The following is an 18631-nucleotide window of genomic DNA, read 5'->3' as shown; positions in this document are numbered from 1 at the left end:
ACACACACACACACACACACACACACACACACACACACACACACACACACACACACCGACACACACACACACTACACACACACACCACACACACTACCGACACACACACTACCGACACACACACACCACCGACACACACACACCGACACACACACCGACACACACACACACACACACACCACCGTCTCTCACACACAGAGGGTCATGGTGTTTACCTGGTCTGACCCCGAGGGCGAAGGTCCTGCCAGCCGTCTGTTAAATTATATTCATGTTGACGCACAAGTCAAATCTGTGTCAAAGTTTCTCCGAATCTAATGAAACAGGAACAGGTGTGTGTGAGGGTTGACGAGAGAGAGAGAGAGAGTCAGGGAGAGCAAGGGAGACGGGGGAGAGTAAGAGTCAGGGAGAGAGAGTCAGGGAGTCCAGGAGAGTGAGAGAGAAAGTCAGGGAGAGTGGGTGAGAGAGAGTCAGGGAGAGCGAGAGAGACGGGGGAGAGTGAGAGAGAAAGTCAGGGAGAGTGGGTGAGAGAGAGAGTCGGGGAGAGCAAGAGAGACGGGGGAGAGTGAGAGAGAGAGTCAGGGAGAGCGAGAGAGACGGGGGAGAGTGAGAGAGAAAGTCAGGGAGAGTGGGTGAGAGAGAGACAGGGGAGAGTGAGAGAGAAAGTCAGGGAGTCCGGGAGAGTGAGTAAGAGAGAGTTGGGTGAGAGAGAGAGTCGGCGAGGGAGAGAGAGGGAGTGTGTGTGTGTGTGTGTTAGTGGGAGGAGTCCGGGGTAATGATAGGGCTCTAGAGGTTCTGCCTGGAGTCTTTCCCCTGGAGTCTCCCAGAGCAGCGCTAGGCTACCGGAGATTTAGCATCTACCGTTCGGGACAGAGATGAGTGTGTGAGGTGGGTGAGGGTAAAAGAGGGAAGCAGCAAGAGGCGAACAGGCATCATGTTACCGTCTCGAGACTGCACGGTCCCTCACGTCACCTTCAGCGGCACCGGGGTAAGAAACTCACCTTTCCTTTCTAGATTTTTCACCTCTTCGCTCCCTTGTTCGTTCTGTCTTGCTGAATATTCCCGTTCGTCCTGTCTCTCTGCTCTCTAAATATTTTAGTGGCTATTAGAGAACATCATTTTTCTCCTAAATGCCATTTATTTCGATCTGTACCGGTTATGTAAATCTAATGGCTTTAGTCCTATGATAAATTATATATTTTCATTTTAGCTGTTATTAAATTGTAGTGAGAATATCTCTGGAGAAACTTTAGCCAAAAACAACACACACACACAAAAACACAACTTTTATAGGCTAGAAAGAATGCCCACATTCTTTGCAGACGGCTGGTTCACATTCCCACTGTCTGATTCGGTTAGTTCCCACCGGGAGATTATTTAATCCAACGGATCTCTTCCGGTCTGACCGGTTAACGGGGCCCGCAGGTAAGTGCGCCAGCTGCGCGGCTCCTATTTAAAGCGCACGAGGTGTGAAACCGTCTCCTCTTCTCCTCGAGCGACGCACCGTTTCCACCGCTCGCGCTCCAACGTGTGGAAGACACAAACACAGTCACACTTTCTCCCCTCTTTCTATCTCTCTGTGTCTCTGTCTCTGTCTCTCTCCTCTCCCCCCTCTCTCTCTCTCTCTCTCTGTGTCTCTGTCTCTCTCTCTCCTCTCCCCCCCTCTCTCTCTCTCTCTCTCTGTCTCTCTCTCTCTCTCTCTCTCTCTCTGTCTCCCCTCTCTCTCTCTTTCTATCTCTCTGTGTCTCTGTCTCTCTCTCTCTGTGTCTCTCTCTCTCTCTCTGTGTCTCTGTCTCTCTCTCTCTGTGTCTCTGTCTCTCTCTCTCTCTCTGTGTCTCTGTCTCTCTCTCTCTGTGTCTCTCTCTCTCTCTCTCTCTCTCTCTCTCTGTCTCTCTCTCTCTCTCTGTCTCTCTCTCTCTCTCTCTCTCTCTCTCTCTCTCTCTCTCTCTGTCTCTCTCGCTCTAAAAATAAATGTCTTTCTCTTGAGTGGAGAGTTCAGATTCCCTCGTCCTGCACCGGGGGCACGCGGCTGTGCGGCTGGCTGAACGGAAAGTCTGAAGCGAAAAATACCTCGCAGTTAAAAATACCCCCTTCCTCCCCCCACAAACACACACACACACACACACTCACATAAGGGCTGGACCTCCCCCCACACACACACACACACTCACATGAGGGCTGGAGCTGACGCTTAGTCCTAGTGCTGCTTCCGTTAGTGGGGAAAAAAACGGGCACCGGAGACCTCATTCCCCGCCTCGTAACTTACCTGGAAGGAAAGGATTCCCCACGACTACCACCGTTCTGTTCTGTTACTCCTCTCTGGGTTACGTTAGAGCGCCGTTCCGTTACTCCTCTCTGGGTTACGTTAGAGCGCCGTTCTGTTACTCCTCTCTGGTTACGTTAGAGCTCCGTTCTGTTACTCCTCTCTGGGTTACGTTAGAGCACCGTTCTGTTCCGTTACTCCTCTCTGGGTTACGTTAGAGCACCGTTCTGTTCCGTTACTCCTCTCTGGGTTACGTTAGAGCGCCGTTCTGTTCTGTTACTCCTCTCTGGGTTACGTTAGAGCACCGTTCTGTTCTGTTACTCCTCTCTGGGTTACGTTAGAGCACCGTTCTGTTCTGTTACTCCTCTCTGGGTTACGTTAGAGCTCCGTTCTGTTACTCCTCTCTGGGTTACGTTAGAGCACCGTTCTGTTCTGTTACTCCTCTCTGGTTACGTTAGAGCGCCGTTCCGTTACTCCTCTCTGGGTTACGTTAGAGCGCCGTTCTGTTACTCCTCTCTGGGTTACGTTAGAGCACCGTTCTGTTCTGTTACTCCTCTCTGGTTACGTTAGAGCACCGTTCTGTTACTCCTCTCTGGGTTACGTTAGAGCGCCGTTCTGTTACTCCTCTCTGGGTTACGTTAGAGCACCGTTCTGTTCTGTTACTCCTCTCTGGGTTACGTTAGAGCGCCGTTCTGTTACTCCTCTCTGGGTTACGTTAGAGCACCGTTCTGTTCTGTTACTCCTCTCTGGTTACGTTAGAGCTCCGTTCTGTTACTCCTCTCTGGGTTACGTTAGAGCGCCGTTCTGTTACTCCTCTCTGGGTTACGTTAGAGCGCCGTTCTGTTACTCCTCTCTGGGTTACGTTAGAGCGCCGTTCTGTTACTCCTCTCTGGGTTACGTTAGAGCGCCGTTCTGTTACTCCTCTCTGGGTTACGTTAGAGCACCGTTCTGTTACTCCTCTCTGGGTTACGTTAGAGCGCCGTTCCGTTACTCCTCTCTGGGTTACGTTAGAGCTCCGTTCTGTTACTCCTCTCTGGGTTACGTTAGAGCTCCGTTCTGTTACTCCTCTCTGGGTTACGTTAGAGCACCGTTCCGTTACTCCTCTCTGGGTTACGTTAGAGCTCCGTTCTGTTACTCCTCTCTGGGTTACGTTAGAGCGCCGTTCTGTTACTCCTCTCTGGGTTACGTTAGAGCGCCGTTCCGTTACTCCTCTCTGGGTTACGTTAGAGCACCGTTCTGTTCCGTTACTCCTCTCTGGGTTACGTTAGAGCGCCGTTCTGTTCCGTTACTCCTCTCTGGGTTACGTTAGAGCGCCGTTCTGTTACTCCTCTCTGGGTTACGTTAGAGCTCCGTTCTGTTCCGTTACTCCTCTCTGGGTTACGTTAGAGCTCCGTTCTGTTCCGTTACTCCTCTCTGGGTTACGTTAGAGCGCCGTTCTGTTACTCCTCTCTGGGTTACGTTAGAGCACCGTTCTGTTCCGTTACTCCTCTCTGGGTTACGTTAGAGCTCCTTTCTGTTCCGTTACTCCTCTCTGGGTTACGTTAGAGCGCCGTTCCGTTACTCCTCTCTGGGTTACGTTAGAGCACCGTTCTGTTACTCCTCTCTGGGTTACGTTAGAGCACCGTTCTGTTACTCCTCTCTGGGTTACGTTAGAGCGCCGTTCTGTTCCGTTACTCCTCTCTGGGTTACGTTAGAGCGCCGTTCTGTTACTCCTCTCTGGGTTACGTTAGAGCACCGTTCTGTTCTGTTACTCCTCTCTGGGTTACGTTAGAGCGCCGTTCTGTTACTCCTCTCTGGGTTACGTTAGAGCGCCGTTCTGTTCTGTTACTCCTCTCTGGGTTACGTTAGAGCGCCGTTCTGTTCCGTTACATCCAGTTGGACCAGAGCGAAATAATCAACTCTGGAACGGACGGTCCAATGTGAACAGGAAGAGGTGACGGCATATGTGAAGTGGTAAGCTTATTGACGACGCGCTTGGAGTGTATGTATGTATGAATAAACTATGTCATTTTCATTTATTTTCGGGAAAGACGGATTGAGTTTTTGTTTTGCGCGCACGGTTATGCACTAGGACCCTGTAGAGAGAAGAGATATATATATATATATATATATATATATATATATAATATATGAGTCTGTATGCCTCTGTCATTAGTCGCCAAACCTGGAAGCGGTAATGTCCTGTCTCTCCCACTCCTGGTAAACTCATTATTGTGAATGTTGAGGGTGAGAGCGTCTGAAAGTCTCTTCTAACAACCAACTAGGTTACAGGTATGGGACCTTTAAAACACAATATTCAGCCAACTAGGCTACAGGTATGGGACCTTTAAAAACACAATATTCAACCAACTAGGCTACAGGTATGATTAACTCAGGGACCTAAGTGATGAATAGAGATACTATATCTAACTGTTAGTTATAGTACTGCTGACCTGTCTGTTAGTTATAGTACTGCTGACCTGTCTGTTAGTTATAGTACCACTGTCTGTTAGTTATAGTACTGCTGACCTGTCTGTTAGTTATAGTACCGCTGACCTGTCTGTTAGTTATAGTACTGCTGACCTGTCTGTTAGTTATAGTACTGCTGACCTGTCTGTTAGTTATAGTACTGCTGACCTGTCTGTTAGTTATAGTACTGCTGACCTGTCTGTTAGTTATAGTACTGCTGACCTGTCTGTTAGTTATAGTACCACTGTCTGTTAGTTATAGTACTGCTGACCTGTCTGTTAGTTATAGTACCGCTGACCTGTCTGTTAGTTATAGTACTGCTGACCTGTCTGTTAGTTATAGTACTGCTGACCTGTCTGTTAGTTATAGTACTGCTGACCTGTCTGTTAGTTATAGTACTGCTGACCTGTCTGTTAGTTATAGTACCACTGTCTGTTAGTTATAGTACTGCTGACCTGTCTGTTAGTTATAGTACTGCTGACCTGTCTGTTAGTTATAGTACTGCTGTCTGTTAGTTATAGTACTGCTGTCTGTTAGTTATAGTACTGCTGACCTGTCTGTTAGTTATAGTACTGCTGACCTGTCTGTTAGTTATAGTACTGCTGACCTGTCTGTTAGTTATAGTACTGCTGTCTGTTAGTTATAGTACTGCTGACCTGTCTGTTAGTTATAGTACTGCTGTCTGTTAGTTATAGTACTGCTGTCTGTTAGTTATAGTACTGCTGACCTGTCTGTTAGTTATAGTACCGCTGACCTGTCTGTTAGTTATAGTACCGCTGACCTGTCTGTTAGTTATAGTACTGCTGACCTGTCTGTTAGTTATAGTACTGCTGACCTGTCTGTTAGTTATAGTACCACTGTCTGTTAGTTATAGTACTGCTGACCTGTCTGTTAGTTATAGTACTGCTGACCTGTCTGTTAGTTATAGTACCGCTGACCTGTCTGTTAGTTATAGTACTGCTGACCTGTCTGTTAGTTATAGTACTGCTGACCTGTCTGTTAGTTATAGTACTGCTGACCTGTCTGTTAGTTATAGTACTGCTGACCTGTCTGTTAGTTATAGTACCACTGTCTGTTAGTTATAGTACCACTGTCTGTTAGTTATAGTACTGCTGACCTGTCTGTTAGTTATAGTACTGCTGACCTGTCTGTTAGTTATAGTACTGCTGACCTGTCTGTTAGTTATAGTACCGCTGACCTGTCTGTTAGTTATAGTACTGCTGACCTGTCTGTTAGTTATAGTACCACTGTCTGTTAGTTATAGTACTGCTGACCTGTCTGTTAGTATAGTACCGCTGACCTGTCTGTTAGTATAGTACCAGTCGTTAGTTAGTACTGCTGACCTGTCTGTTAGTTATAGTACCGCTGACCTGTTGTTAGTTATAGTACTGCTGACCTGTCTGTTAGTTATAGTACTTGCTGACCTGTCTGTTAGTTATAGTACTGCTGACCTGTCTGTTAGTTATAGTACTGCTGACCTGTTTTTATTATAGTACTGCTGCCTGTCTTTAGTTATAGTACCACTGTCTGTTAGTTATAGTACTGCTGACCTGTCTGTTAGTTTATAGTACCAGCTGACCTGTCTGTTAGTTATAGTACCGCTGACCTGTCTGGTTAGTTATAGAGTACTGTGACCTGTCTGTTAGTTATAGTACTGCTGACCTGTCTGTTAGTTATAGTACTGCTGACCTGTCTGTTAGTTATAGTACTGCTGACCTGTCTGTTAGTTATAGTACACTGTCTGTTAGTGATAGTACTGCTGACCGGCTGTTAGTTATAGTACCGCTGACCTGTCTGTTAGTTTAGTACTGCTGACCTGTCTGTTAGTTATAGTACTGCTGACCTGTCTGTTAGTTATAGTACTGCTGACCCTGTCTGTTAGTTATAGACCAATGTCTGTTAGTTATAGTACTGCTGACCTGTCTGTTAGTTATAGTACTGCTGACCTGTCTGTTAGTTATAGTACTGCTGACCTGTCTGTTAGTTATAGTACTGCTGACCTGTCTGTTAGTTATAGTACTGCTGTCTGTTAGTTATAGTACTGCTGACCTGTCTGTTAGTTATAGTACCGCTGACCTGTCTGTTAGTTATAGTACTGCTGACCTGTCTGTTAGTTATAGTACTGCTGACCTGTCTGTTAGTTATAGTACTGCTGACCTGTCTGTTAGTTATATACCACTGACCTGTCGTTAGTTATAGTACTGCTGACCTGTCTGTTAGTTATAGTACTGCTGACCTGTCTGTTAGTTATAGTACTGCTGACCTGTGTTAGTTATAGTACTGCTGACCTGTCTGTTAGTTATAGTACTGCTGACCTGTCTGTGTAGTTATAGTACGCTGACCTGTCTGTTAGTTATAGTACTGCTGACCTGTCTGTTAGTTATAGTACTGCTGACCTGTCTGTTAGTTATAGTACTGCTGACCTGTCTGTTAGTTATAGTACTGCTGACCTGTCTGTTAGTTATAGTACTGCTGTCTGTTAGTTATAGTACTGCTGACCTGTCTGTTAGTTATAGTACTGCTGACCTGTCCTGTTAGTTATAGTACTGCTGACCTGTCTGTTAGTTATAGTACCTGCTGACCTGTCTGTTAGTTATAGTACTGCTGACCTGTCTGTTAGTTATAGTACTGCTGACCTGGCTGTTAGTTATAGTACTGCTGACCTGTCTGTTAGTTATATACCACTCTGTAGTTATAGTACCGCTGACCTGTCTGTTAGTTATAGTACTGCTGACCTGTCTGTTAGTTATAGTACTGCTGACCTGTCTGTTAGTTATAGTACCTGCTGACCTGTCTGTTAGTTATAGTACCACTGTCTGTTAGTTATAGTACTGCTGACTGTCTGTTAGTTATAGTACTGCGACCTGTCTGTTAGTTATGTACTGCTGACCTGTCTGTTAGTTATAGTACCGCTGACCTGTCTGTTAGTTTATAGTACTGCTGACCTGTCTGTTAGTTATAGTACTGCTGACCTGTCTGTTAGTTATAGTACCACTGTCTGTTAGTTATAGTACTGCTGACCTGTCTGTTAGTTATAGTACTGCTGACCTGTCTGTTAGTTATAGTACCGCTGACCTGTCTGTTAGTTATAGTACTGCTGACCTGTCTGTTAGTTATAGTACTGCTGACCTGTCTGTTAGTTATAGTACTGCTGACCTGTCTGTTAGTTATAGTACTGCTGACCTGTCTGTTAGTTATAGTACTGCTGACCTGTCTGTTAGTTATAGTATTATAACTGTCTCCTGTCTCGGTCTCTCTGTGTTTGTGTCTCTGTCTCTCCCCTCTCCCCTCTCCCTCCTCTCTTTCTCTTTCTCTCTCTCTGTCTCCTCTCTCTGTCTCCTCTCTCTCTCCCCTCTCTCCCCTCTCCCCTCTCTCTCCTCTCCCCTCTCCCCTCTCCCTCCTCTCTTTCTCTTTCTCTCTCTCTGTCTCCTCTCTCTGTCTCCTCTCTCTCTCCCCTCTCTCCCCTCTCCCCTCTCTCTCCTCTCTCCTCTCCCCTCTCTCTCTCTCTTTCTCTCTCTCTCTGTCTCCTCTCTCTGTCTCCCCTCTCTCTCCTCTCCCCCTCTCTCTCTCTCTTTCTCTCTCTCTCTCTGTCTCCTCTCTCTGTCTCCCCAGGTTGCTGATGAGGTCATCACCATGGGTGAAGTGTGTCCTCAGAAGATGACCTCGTCGAAGAACTACATTCGTCTCGTCCTCCTCATCCTCGTTCCTGTTATCAGTCTGCTAACCTGTCTACTGCTGGTTCTACTGGCCTTCTCAGGTACACACACACACACGGACACACACGGACACACACGGACACACACACAGACACACGGACACACACACAGCTGGACACACACACACGGACACACACACACGGACACACACACACGCACACAAACGCACACACGCACACACGCACACACACACACACACGCACACACACACACACGCACACACACGGATACACACACACACACACACACAGCTGGACACACACACACACACACACGGACACACACGGACACACACACACACACACACACACACACACACACACACACATCTGTTCATTTCAGTGGTCTTCTCCTACTTCCTGTCCAGCTGTCTCTGTTTCCCCTGCTGTGTCCACTCATTGGTTATCTAGTAGGCTGCGTCTGTTGTCCGTTTCTCTGACAGAGTTATCTCTCTCCCTTATTAATATATACATCATTCCACTTCTCCCTGACCGTCACAGCGTTTATCTCCCTGACCGTCACAGCGTTTATCTCTCCACTTCTCTCTGACCGTTACAGCGTTTATCTCTCTGACCGTCACAGCGTTTATCTCTCCACTTCTCTCTGACCGTCACAGCGTTTATCTCTCCACTTCTCTCTGACCGTCTCAGCGTTTATCTCCCTGACCGTCACAGCGTTTATCTCTCTGACCGTCACAGCGTTTATCTCTCCACTTCTCCCTGACCATGTATTTATTTATTTTTATTTAACCTTTATTTAACCTTTATTTAACCTTTATTTAACCTTTATTTAACTAGGGCAAGTCAATGAAGAACAAATTCTTATTTACAATAACGGCCTACACCCCGGCCAAACCCGGACGACGCTGGGACGATTGTGCACTGCCCTATGAGAATCCCAATCACGGCCGGATGTGATACAGCCTGGAATCGAACCAGGGTCTGTAGGGACACCTCTAGCACTGAGATGCAGTGTCTTAGACCGCTTCGCCACTCGGGAACCCCAAACGACATGTCTCTCTTCGATTCTCCCTGACCATCACTACATACAATACCAGTCAACAGTTTGGACACACCTACTCATTCAAGGGTTTTTCTTAATTATTTTACTATTTTCTACATTGTAGAATAATAGTGAAGACATCAAAACTATGAAATAACACATATGGAATCATGTAGCAACCAAAAAAGTGTTAAACAAATCAAAATATATTTTAGATTCTTCAAAGTAGCCACCCTTTGCCTTGATGACGGATTCGCACACTCTTGGCCTTCTCTCAACCAGCTTCATGAGGTAGTCACCTGGAATGCATTTCAATTAATGCTTTTGAGCCAATCAGTTGTTTTGTGACAAGGTAGGGGTGGTATACAGAAGATAGCCCTATTTGGCAAAAGACCAAGTCCATATTATGGCAAGAACAGCTCAAAGAAGCAAACTTTACTTTAAGACATGAAGGTCAGTCAATACGGCAGATTTCAAGAATTTTGAAAGTTTCTTCAAGTGCTGTCGCAAAAACCATCAAGCGCTGTGATGAAACTGGCTCTCATGAGGACCACCACAGGAAAGGAAGACCCAGAGTTACCTCTGCTGCAGAGGATCAGTTCATTAGAGTTACCAGCCTCAGAAATTGCAGGCCAAATAAATGCTTCACAGAGTTCAAGTAACAGACACATCTCAACATCAACTGTTCAGAGGAGACTGTGTGAATCAGGCCTTCATGGTCTAATTGCTGCAAAGAAACCACTACTAAAGGACACCAATAATAAGAAGAGACTTGCTTGGGCCAAGAAACACAAGCAATGGACATTAGACCGGTGGAAATCTGTCCTTTGGTTTGATGAGTCAAAATGTGAGATTTTTCGTTCCAACTGCCATGTCTTTATGAGACGCAGAGTAGGTGAACGGATGATCTCAGCATGTGTGGTTCCCACCGTGAAGCATGGAGGAGGAGGTGTGATGGTGTGGGGGTGCTTTGCTGGTGACACCTGCCCTGAATGACGGGTCGCCACTGAGACCCTATAGTATTGATTAATCAACTGTTATCAGAACATCTGTCTCTTCAGTATATAGACTATATAGTATTGATTAATCATCTGTTATCAGAACATCTGTCTCTTCAGTATATAGACTATTGTATTGATTAATCAACTGTTATCAGAACATCTGTCTCTTCAGTATATAGACTATTGTATTGATTAATCAACTGTTATCAGAACATCTGTCTCTTCAGTATATAGACTATATAGTATTGATTAATCAACTGTTATCAGAACATCTGTCTCTTCAGTATATAGACTATTGTATTGATTAATCAACTGTTATCAGAACATCTGTCTCTTCAGTATATAGACTATATAGTATTGATTAATCATCTGTTATCAGAACATCTGTCTCTTCAGTATATAGACTATTGTATTGATTAATCAACTGTTATCAGAACATCTGTCTCTTCAGTATATAGACTATATAGTATTGATTGATCATCTGTTATCAGAACATCTGTCTCTTCAGTCTATAGACTATATAGTATTGATTAATCATCTGTTATCAGAACATCTGTCTCTTCAGTATATAGACTATAGTATTGATTAATCATCTGTTATCAGAACGTCTGTCTCTTCAGTCTATAGACTATATAGTATTGATTAATCATCTCCAGGCTATAAGATTCCTCCTGTGTGTGTTGTGTTTCAGGAATCTTTGGGAATGTTTTCTTTTTGGGAGGAGAGTCGGACCCCCTCTTTGGTACGGCGTTCCCTCTCTCCACGGACACTCCGTTCACCGCCATCGGGACCTCTCCCGTTAACCCAAATGTGACCGGACCTGGCGGCACCGTGACCACGACCTCGGATCGACCCGACAGTAAACACAACCTCGACCCAACTGGAAATCGCTTTATTCCACACACTGATAATACTACTGTCACACGCTCCTCCTCTTCATCCTCCTCCTCATCCTCTTCATACTTCTCTTCCACAACTCCTCCCGCCATGGTTCACACAGACCCTCGTGATTGGGTGACCTCTATGACGTCACTGGGCACCTCCTGGCCAATCGGCACCACCCAAGATCCTTTGAGTCCCGCCTCCAACCAGGGTAAGACCCCCCCCCCTCTCTCTCTCTCTCTGTCTCTGTCTCTCTCTCTCTCTCTCTGTCTCTCTCTCTCTCTCGCTCTCTCTCTCTCTCTCTCTCTGTCTCTCTCTCTCTCTCTCTCTCGCTCTCTCTCTCTCTCATTCAATTCAATAGACTTTATTGACATGGAAAGTTAAATGACTTATAAGGATACGTATAACAAAAATGTTGTGACCAACAGCAATAATAATAATATTAGTGGACATGGGATTAACATCAACTACAACAACTATATTAATGAGAATAACAATACATTAAAGCAACAGTAGTAGACCAGTGTCAACATGACTGAGAAAGACACATGACCTGGTATGAAAGACATTTTCCTTTTCACTGGTTGTCCCTCAGGTTGAGACAGGAGGACATATCTGGCTGTCCCTCAGGTTGAGACAGGAGGACATATCTGGCTGTCCCTCAGGTTGTGGCAGGAGGACACATATCTGGCTGTCCCTCAGGTTGAGATAGGAGGACATATCTGGCTGTCCCTCAGGTTGTGGCAGGAGGACATATGACTGTCCCTCAGGTTGTGGTAGGAGGACATATCTTGCTGTCCCTCAGGTTGTAGCAGGAGGACATATCTGGCTCTCCCTCAGGTTGTGACAGGAGGACATATCTGGCTGTCCCTCAGGTTGTGGCAGGAGGACATATGACTGTCCCTCAGGTTGTGGTAGGAGGACATATCTTGCTGTCCCTCAGGTTGTAGCAGGAGGACATATCTGGCTCTCCCTCAGGTTGTGACAGGAGGACATATCTGGCTGTCCCTCAGGTTGTGGCAGGAGGACATATCTGACTGTCCCTCAGGTTGAGACAGGAGGACATATCTGGCTGTCCCTCAGGTTGAGACAGGAGGACATATCTGGCTGTCCCTCAGGTTGAGACAGGAGGACATATCTGGCTGTCCCTCAGGTTGTGGCAGGAGGACATATCTGGCTGTCCCTCAGGTTGTGGTAGGAGGACATATCTGGCTGTCCCTTAGGTTGTAGCAGGAGGACACATCTGGCTGTCCCTCAGGTTGTGGCAGGAGGACATATCTGACTGTCCCCCAGGTTGTGTTAGGAGGACATATCTGGCTGTCCCTCAGGTTGTAGCAGGAGAACTTATCTGTCTCTCCCTCAGGTTGTGACAGGAGGACATATCTGGCTGTCCCTCAGGTTGTGGCAGGAGGACATATCTGGCTGTCCCTCAGGTTGTGGTAGGAGGACATATCTGGCTGTCCCTTAGGTTGTAGCAGGAGGACACATCTGGCTGTCCCTCAGGTTGTGGCAGGAGGACATATCTGACTGTCCCCCAGGTTGTGGTAGGAGGACATATCTGGCTGTCCCTCAGGTTGTAGCAGGAGGACTTATCTGTCTCTCCCTCAGGTTGTGACAGGAGGACATATCTGGCTGTCCCTCAGGTTGTGGCAGGAGGACATATCTGTCTGTCCCTCAGGTTGAGGTAGGAGGACACATATCTGTCTGTCCCTCAGGTTGTGGCAGAGGACATATCTGGCTGTCCCTCAGGTTGAGGCAGAAAGACACATATCTGGCTGTCCCTCAGGTTGAGGTAGGAGGACACATATCTGGCTGTCCCTCAGGTTGTGGCAGGAGGACATATCTGGCTGTCCCTCAGGTTGTAGCAGGAGGACATATCTGGCTGTCCCTCAGGTTGTGGCAGGAGGACATATCTGGCTGTCCCTCAGGTTGTGGTAGGAGGACATATCTGGCTGTCCCTCAGGTTGTGGTAGGAGGACACATATCTGGCTGTCCCTCAGGTTGTGGCAGGAGGACATATCTGTCTGTCCCTCAGGTTGTGGTAGGAGGACACATCTGTCTGTCCCTCAGGTTGTAGCAGGAGGACACATATCTGGCTGTCCCTCAGGTTGTGGTAGGAGGACATATCTGTCTGTCCCTCAGGTTGTAGCAGGACGACATATCTGGCTGTCCCTCAGGTTGTGGTAGGAGGACACATATCTGGCTGTCCCTCAGGTTGAGACAGGAGGACACATATCTGGCTGTCCCTCAGGTTGTGGCAGGAGGACATATCTGGCTGTCCCTCAGGTTGTGGCAGGAGGACATATCTGGCTGTCCCTCAGGTTGTGGCAGGACACATATCTGGCTGTCCCTCAGGTTGTGGCAGGACACATATCTGGCTGTCCCTCAGGTTGTAGCAGGAGGACACATATCTGGCTGTCCCTCAGGTTGTAGCAGGAGGACATATCTGGCTGTCCCTCAGGTTGTGGTAGGAGGACATATCTGGCTGTCCCTCAGGTTGTAGCAGGAGGACATATCTGGCTGTCCCTCAGGTTGTAGCAGGAGGACATATCTGGCTGTCCCTCAGGTTGAGACAGGAGGACATATCTGGCTGTCCCTCAGGTTGAGACAGGAGGACATATCTGGCTGTCCCTCAGGTTGTAGCAGGAGGACATATCTGGCTGTCCCTCAGGTTGAGACAGGAGGACATATCTGGCTGTCCCTCAGGTTGTGGCAGGAGGACATATCTGGCTGTCCCTCAGGTTGTGGCAGGAGGACATATCTGGCTGTCCCTCAGGTTGTGGCAGGAGGACATATCTGGCTGTCCCTCAGGTTGTAGCAGGAGGACTTATCTGTCTCTCCCTCAGGTTGTGACAGGAGGACATATCTGGCTGTCCCTCAGGTTGTGGCAGGAGGACATATCTGTCTGTCCCTCAGGTTGAGGTAGGAGGACACATATCTGTCTGTCCCTCAGGTTGTGGCAGAGGACATATCTGGCTGTCCCTCAGGTTGAGGCAGAAAGACACATATCTGGCTGTCCCTCAGGTTGAGGTAGGAGGACACATATCTGGCTGTCCCTCAGGTTGTGGCAGGAGGACATATCTGGCTGTCCCTCAGGTTGTAGCAGGAGGACATATCTGGCTGTCCCTCAGGTTGTGGCAGGAGGACATATCTGGCTGTCCCTCAGGTTGTGGTAGGAGGACATATCTGGCTGTCCCTCAGGTTGTGGTAGGAGGACACATATCTGGCTGTCCCTCAGGTTGTGGCAGGAGGACATATCTGTCTGTCCCTCAGGTTGTGGTAGGAGGACACATCTGTCTGTCCCTCAGGTTGTAGCAGGAGGACACATATCTGGCTGTCCCTCAGGTTGTGGTAGGAGGACATATCTGTCTGTCCCTCAGGTTGTAGCAGGACGACATATCTGGCTGTCCCTCAGGTTGTGGTAGGAGGACACATATCTGGCTGTCCCTCAGGTTGAGACAGGAGGACACATATCTGGCTGTCCCTCAGGTTGTGGCAGGAGGACATATCTGGCTGTCCCTCAGGTTGTGGCAGGAGGACATATCTGGCTGTCCCTCAGGTTGTGGCAGGACACATATCTGGCTGTCCCTCAGGTTGTGGCAGGACACATATCTGGCTGTCCCTCAGGTTGTAGCAGGAGGACACATATCTGGCTGTCCCTCAGGTTGTAGCAGGAGGACATATCTGGCTGTCCCTCAGGTTGTGGTAGGAGGACATATCTGGCTGTCCCTCAGGTTGTAGCAGGAGGACATATCTGGCTGTCCCTCAGGTTGTAGCAGGAGGACATATCTGGCTGTCCCTCAGGTTGAGACAGGAGGACATATCTGGCTGTCCCTCAGGTTGAGACAGGAGGACATATCTGGCTGTCCCTCAGGTTGTAGCAGGAGGACATATCTGGCTGTCCCTCAGGTTGAGACAGGAGGACATATCTGGCTGTCCCTCAGGTTGTGGCAGGAGGACATATCTGGCTGTCCCTCAGGTTGTGGCAGGAGGACATATCTGGCTGTCCCTCAGGTTGTGGCAGGAGGACACATATCTGGCTGTCCCTCAGGTTGAGACAGGAGGACACATATCTGGCTGTCCCTCAGGTTGAGACAGGAGGACACATATCTGGCTGTCCCTCAGGTTGTGGTAGGAGGACATATCTGGCTGTCCCTCAGGTTGTAGCAGGAGGACATATCTGGCTGTCCCTCAGGTTGTAGCAGGAGGACATATCTGGCTGTCCCTCAGGTTGAGACAGGAGGACATATCTGGCTGTCCCTCAGGTTGAGACAGGAGGACATATCTGGCTGTCCCTCAGGTTGTAGCAGGAGGACATATCTGGCTGTCCCTCAGGTTGAGACAGGAGGACATATCTGGCTGTCCCTCAGGTTGTGGCAGGAGGACATATCTGGCTGTCCCTCAGGTTGTGGCAGGAGGACATATCTGGCTGTCCCTCAGGTTGTGGCAGGAGGACATATCTGGCTGTCCCTCAGGTTGTAGCAGGAGGATATATCTGGCTGTCCCTCAGGTTGTGGCAGGAGGACACATTTTTTCTTTCTTTTTTATTTTATTTCACCTTTATTTAACCAGGTGGCTAGTTGAGAACAAGTCCTTTATTTAACCAGGTAGGCCAGTTGAGAACAAGTCCTTTATTTAACCAGGTAGGCTAGTTGAGAACAAGTCCTTTATTTAACCAGGTAGGCCAGTTGAGAACAAGTCCTTTATTTAACCAGGTGGCTAGTTGAGAACAAGTCCTTTATTTAACCAGGTAGGCTAGTTGAGAACAAGTCCTTTATTTAACCAGGTGGACAGTTGAGAACAAGTCCTTTATTTAACCAGGTAGGCTAGTTGAGAACAAGTCCTTTATTTAACCAGGTGGACAGTTGAGAACAAGTCCTTTATTTAACCAGGTGGCCAGTTGAGAACAAGTCCTTTATTTAACCAGGTGGACAGTTGAGAACAAGTCCTTTATTTAACCAGGTAGGCTAGTTGAGAACAAGTCCTTTATTTAACCAGGTGGACAGTTGAGAACAAGTCCTTTATTTAACCAGGTGGCCAGTTGAGAACAAGTCCTTTATTTAACCAGGTGGACAGTTGAGAACAAGTCCTTTATTTAACCAGGTGGACAGTTGAGAACAAGTCCTTTATTTAACCAGGTGGCCAGTAGAGAACAAGTCCTTTATTTAACCAGGTGGACAGTTGAGAACAAGTCCTTTATTTAACCAGGTGGCCAGTAGAGAACAAGTCCTTTATTTAACCAGGTGGCCAGTTGAGAACAAGTCCTTTATTTAACCAGGTGGACAGTTGAGAACAAGTCCTTTATTTAACCAGGTAGGCTAGTTGAGAACAAGTCCTTTTATTTAACCAGGTAGGCCAGTTGAGAACAAGTCCTTTATTTAACCAGGTGGCCAGTTGAGAACAAGTCCTTTATTTAACCAGGTGGACAGTTGAGAACAAGTCCTTTATTTAACCAGGTAGGCTAGTTGAGAACAAGTCCTTTATTTAACCAGGTAGGCCAGTTGAGAACAAGTCCTTTATTTAACCAGGTGGACAGTTGAGAACAAGTCCTTTATTTAACCAGGTGGACAGTTGAGAACAAGTCCTTTATTTAACCAGGTGGACAGTTGAGAACAAGTCCTTTATTTAACCAGGTGGACAGTTGAGAACAAGTCCTTTATTTAACCAGGTAGGCCAGTTGAGAACAAGTCCTTTATTTAACCAGGTAGGCTAGTTGAGAACAAGTCCTTTATTTAACCAGGTAGGCCAGTTGAGAACAAGTCCTTTATTTAACCAGGTGGCTAGTTGAGAACAAGTCCTTTATTTAACCAGGTAGGCTAGTTGAGAACAAGTCCTTTATTTAACCAGGTGGCTAGTTGAGAACAAGTCCTTTATTTAACCAGGTGGACAGTTGAGAACAAGTCCTTTATTTAACCAGGTGGACAGTTGAGAACAAGTCCTTTATTTAACCAGGTGGGCTAGTTGAGAACAAGTCCTTTATTTAACCAGGTGGACAGTTGAGAACAAGTCCTTTATTTAACCAGGTAGGCCAGTTGAGAACAAGTCCTTTATTTAACCAGGTAGGCCAGTTGAGAACAAGTTCTCATTTACAATTGTGACCTGGTCAAGATAAAGCAAAGCAGTTCGACAACATACAACAACACAGAGTTACACATGGAATAAACAAACATACAGTCAATAATACAGTAGAAAAATAAGTCTATATACAATGTGAGCAAATGAGGTGAGATAAGGGAGGTAAAGGCAAAAAAGTCCATGGTGGCAAAGTAAATACAATATAGCAAGTAAAACACTGGAATGGTAGATTTGTAGTGGAAGAAAGTGCAAAGTAGAAATAGAAATAATGGGGTGTAAAGGAACAATTTATTTTTGTTTGTTTTCTCATGGTTTGGTTGGGTCTAATTGTGTTGCTGTCCTGGGGCTCTGTGGGGTGTGTTTGTGTTTGTGTACACAGAGGATATTTTTTGCAGAATTCTGCATGCTGTTTGTCCCATTTTGTGAATTTTTGGTTGGTGAGCAGGACCCCAGACCTCACAACCATAAAGGGCAATGGGTTCTATAACTGATTCAAGTACTTTTAGCCAGATCCTAATTGGTATGTATCTCTGTCTCTCTATCAGTTATACTCTGTACATTTATGGGCTTCTACCTTCAGAGGTCAATCACATTATAAGCAGTCACTCTGTGTGTGTGTGTGTGTGTGTGTGTGTGTGTGTGTGTGTGTGTGTATGTATGTGTGTGTGTGTATGTGTGTGTGTGTGTGTGCGCGCACGCGCCTACGTGCAGCACACATTACATTTGCTGTCTGCGTCCTCTACCGTCGTGGAGACGATGGGCTGAATTCTGAAGCACTCCAGGAGGGGGACAGGCCGTATCGATAAATCATTCAGGACATCTCTGGAATGTTCTTCTCTCTCTGTGAGCAGGGGAATGAGAGAGAGAGAGGACTAAAAACACGATGTCCGTGAACCATTATCCAGAAGTCCTCTTCCATCCTCTCTCTCTCTCTCCTCTCTCTCTTTCACCTGACTATGGCTAATTAGAGGGGTCTGGGCAGAGAGGGGTCTGGACAGAGAGAGGGGTCTGGACAGAGAGAGGGGTCTGGACAGAGATACTGGAGAGAGAGAGGGGTCTGGAGAGAGAGAGAGGGGTCTGGAGAGAGAGAGGGGTCTGGACAGAGAGAGGGGTCTGGACAGAGAGAGGGTCTGGAGAGAGAGAGGGGTCTGGACAGAGAGAGGGGTCTGGACCCAGAAGAGGCTGGACAGAGAGAGGGGTCTGGACAGAGAGAGGGGTCTGGTACTGGACCACAGTTGTCTGTGTAG

General features: G+C 47.1%; 1 protein-coding gene across 1 annotated transcript; it reads left to right on the top strand.

The window, feature by feature from the left end:
* Positions 1-775: 775 nt before the first annotated feature.
* LOC115183069 (uncharacterized) lies at positions 776-11520 on the top strand (the record flags this gene model as incomplete). The annotated part of the gene is made up of 3 exons (XM_029744430.1): positions 776-985; positions 8321-8465; positions 11119-11520. Coding segments are annotated over exons 1-3 (601 nt in total), but the record flags the coding sequence as incomplete, so codon positions are not given.
* Between the last annotated feature and the right edge of the window lie 7111 nt (positions 11521-18631).

Source organism: Salmo trutta, unplaced genomic scaffold (assembly GCF_901001165.1).
Source record: "Salmo trutta unplaced genomic scaffold, fSalTru1.1, whole genome shotgun sequence".
In the NCBI taxonomy this organism is placed as follows: Eukaryota; Metazoa; Chordata; class Actinopteri; order Salmoniformes; family Salmonidae; genus Salmo; species Salmo trutta.
Note: the sequence above shows the minus strand (reverse complement) of the source record. Positions and strands in the feature narration are given on the sequence as shown.